Below are 3403 nucleotides of genomic sequence, written 5' to 3' on the forward strand. Positions count from 1 at the left end.
GTGATAGAGCATGAGGGGCGGGGGACAAGGGGAGAAGGATTAGTGAAAGAAAATCATAAGCAGCCTCCATGCTCAGCGCAGAGCCTGACGGGGAGGCACGATCCCACAACCCTGGGATCATGACCTGAGCTGAAATCAAGAGTTGGACGCTCAACTGACTGAGCCATCCAGGCGCCCCTGGAATTTAAGGTTTTGGCTGTGTATGTGTGTGAATAAGTCTCTTTAGCATCCAGCACAGAGTTAGTGAGTAGGTGAAAGAATGTTGCCTCTTGTTCTCCAAAATCAGTTAAACATATTAAAGCCAGTTGAAGAAATATGGGAAGGTATTTTTCATTTTTCCTGTTATTTCCCCCCATGTAAAATGGCAGCCCTTCATGCTGGTGTGTGGCCGTATTTGATGATATTATATACAGACTTCCCTCTCTGTCCCATCTCTAAGTCTCCAGCTCACTGTCATATGTGGTCAGCTATGCGTCACCTACTAAATTGCTGTCATTAGTATTTGTTAACTTTGTACACACGGTGTTTTGGGGAAGGAAAAGATACTTGGAAGAGACGATGGACGAGCTGGACAGAATCATAAAATGTCACCAAAAAGTTCCGACAAGATTTGTTGCTTTAAGTAATTTTACGTTTAAAACATTGCTTTTCTGGGGCGCCTGGGTGGGTCAGGCTGTTAACTGTCCGGCTTCGACTCAGGTCATGATCTCACAGTGCGTGGGTTCGAGCCCCGCGTCGGGCTCTGTGCTGACAGCTCAGAGCCTGGAGCCTGTTTTGGATTCTGTGTCTCCCTCTCTCTCTGACCCTCCCTGCTCACGCTGTCTCTCTCTCTCAGAAATAAATAAAAACATTTAAAAAATACATAAATAAAACATTGCTTTTCTCATTGAGGATTGACTTTGTTACAAGGAGCAGACAAAAAAAAAGTACATTTAAAAGGAATGAAGGATAGAGATGAAGATGTGATACGTATACAGTGGAGTATTACTCAGCCTTAAAGAAGAGTGAGAACTCACCATTTGCAACAACATGGATGGAACTAGAGAGTGTTGTGCTAAGGGATATAAGTCAGAGAAAGACAAATACCAGATGGTCTCATTTATATGTGGAATCTAAAAAACAAGTGAACAACAACAAAAACAAAAACCCACCCCAAACAAGCAGACTTTTCAATGCAGAGAACAAACTGGTGGTTGCCAGAGGGGAAGGCATCGGGGGATGGGTGAAACAGGAGCAAAGGTTAAGAGCCGTTAGCTTCCGCATATAAAATAAATAAGTCCTGGAGATGAAAAGTTCAGCATAGGGAATAGAAGCAACCAACAAAGAAGGGAAGGATAAAAGCCATTTGGTGGTGGCATTCAGCGAATTAAGCACAAATGGCACATTAATTGTAAGAATGTTTTAATTTGTGTCTCATGTATAGCCCAGCATAGCCGAAGACAGATTTGTTTGTAGAGGGTGTGAGCCATGGCTTTACAAGGTGTTTTATCCAGCTGTGCAAATATTTTGTTTTACTTTTGATATATAGGAAAATACATGGGATTATAATAAACTTTTCTGCAAATATGTACAATAATTTTATAGGAGTAAAATATTGATTTAATGAATTAAATCTTATCATACTTCATCAGAAGTACAAGTAAAAGGTTTAAAAGAGTACATAAAAAGAAAGATAAATATGCTTTGATTCATGCCAACTTGTTTTTCGTTTTCCCCCCCCCGTTTTAGGGACCAGGTGCCCTACTGACTTTGCTGAAGTTCCTTCTATTCTGATGGAGTACTTTGCCAATGACTATCGAGTGGTTAACCAGTTTGCCAGACATTACCAGACGGGGCAGGTAGGGGAACGCACCACCGCTTCGTGTACGTGGTGGTGGGAGGTGTGGGGGGGCGGGGGGGGGCTTTCCTGACCTGCAGAGAGTGAACTCTTCAGAACCGTCACCTCTCTCATTCCAGAATCCTTCCGCTTTATTTTTATTTTTTTATTTTTGCCAGCCACTGTGGCGTATAGTCATGTATTAATAGCTCCTCTTTATTGTAGGCTAAGTCATAGCCCATCTTGTCTTCACAGCCGTCCCTTGAGGAAGGGGCTTGTTCCCGTTTTCCGGAGGGGGAAACAGGCTCCTCTCTACAACAGGCCTTCCAGCCTATCTTGCTTCAGAAAAGCCATTGCTCTTTCCTTCTTCTTTCATTTATGCCTCGGACTGTGTGTTCCTTTGTTTTGTAAAACGGAACTGCATTGCCCATTTTTCCCATCGTGCCCTGCCTGATAGGTCTGAAAATTCCTCCATTTCAAGGTTCTGATTTCAGTAGTTGGATTTGAAGTAGGCGTTAAAAGATTAAGAAAGTCTGTCAAGTAGGACGATAGTGAGAGACCTCTATAATGAGTTAGCCGTACGCCTAACTGTCAATATTGTACAGTGAACTGTCCACACGTGCTTTGCGCGTTTTCTTTTTCTTCCCGAGAACTTTGATTATAAATACCACGTGGTCACTGATGTCTCCCATAGGCTATGCCTCCCTGAGTGCGCATGTGAAATTACAGTCATCTTTGGATCCTCCGCACTTAGAATCATGCCCAGCACATGAGAAGCACTGGAAGGAAGGAATGGAATGAGAAAAGGCACAAACCTACTTTATGTGTGACTTTCTTTCTGATGCGATTTGGTAATTTCTGTTTTTTGGACTTGATTTCATCTCACCGTTGTCAGCTGTAGAATAATGGAGGAGTTTCTGGATAACCAATCTGACCAGGCCTTCATCATAATCTATCTCGGTTTTTAAGATGACAGAATTGAGGTATTGGCGATCAGTTAGCTATCTGTCCATTAACCTTCAGAGAAGTCAGACTCGGCCAATAACATGGAAGCGCATAAACCGGGGAGTAACGCCACAGTCCGTCCATGGGGCCCCATTTTGGGGTCTGGGAATGACCAGGGAGACCCGACTAAATCCCTCCTTCGGTACGTGTCCCCCTGCACATCCTGTGGGGGGTAGGCACAAGGCATGTTGGGGCAGAGCTGCACGCACAGCGAGGGGCCGCGAAGGAGAGCGCCCGAACTTGGCTGGGAACGCTGCGAGAGGCTTCATGCAGGACGTCCTAGGGGAGTCAGGTCTTGAAAAAATACGTAAAAGGGGCAGTTTGCTCGTCAGCTTTCGGCAGCCCCTGTCCATCACACACGGCGCCTTCCGTCAGAAGTGGTTACTGAGTTTTTATTAAGTACCAGGCGCTGTTCTCAGCATCCGAGAAACAGCCAGGAGTGAGTGAGACAACATTCTAGCACTCGAGGCCTTCAGATCCCAGGCGAGCTCAGGCAGAACTAAGGACAGAATTATTCCGGCCTGAGGGAAAAGCCTGGAGAGTCACGGAGACCCCTGAGCCCAGGGGAATGCTGGGAGGGGC

The 3403-nt window shown here is 45.1% G+C and overlaps 1 protein-coding gene across 1 annotated transcript in view; it reads left to right on the forward strand.

The window, feature by feature from the left end:
• The window catches only part of MIPEP (mitochondrial intermediate peptidase), a 160335-nt gene that overhangs the window by 57883 nt on the left and 99049 nt on the right, over window positions 1–3403 (forward strand). Inside the window, exon 14 of the mRNA XM_077745425.1 lies at window positions 1729–1838. Coding sequence (XP_077601551.1) covers window positions 1729–1838 — 110 coding nt within the window. The remainder of the gene's footprint in view (window positions 1–1728; window positions 1839–3403) is intronic.

This window comes from Crocuta crocuta, unplaced genomic scaffold (genome assembly GCF_008692635.1).
Source record: "Crocuta crocuta isolate KB4526 unplaced genomic scaffold, BGI_CrCroc_1.0 scaffold258, whole genome shotgun sequence".
Classification (NCBI taxonomy): domain Eukaryota; kingdom Metazoa; phylum Chordata; class Mammalia; order Carnivora; family Hyaenidae; genus Crocuta; species Crocuta crocuta.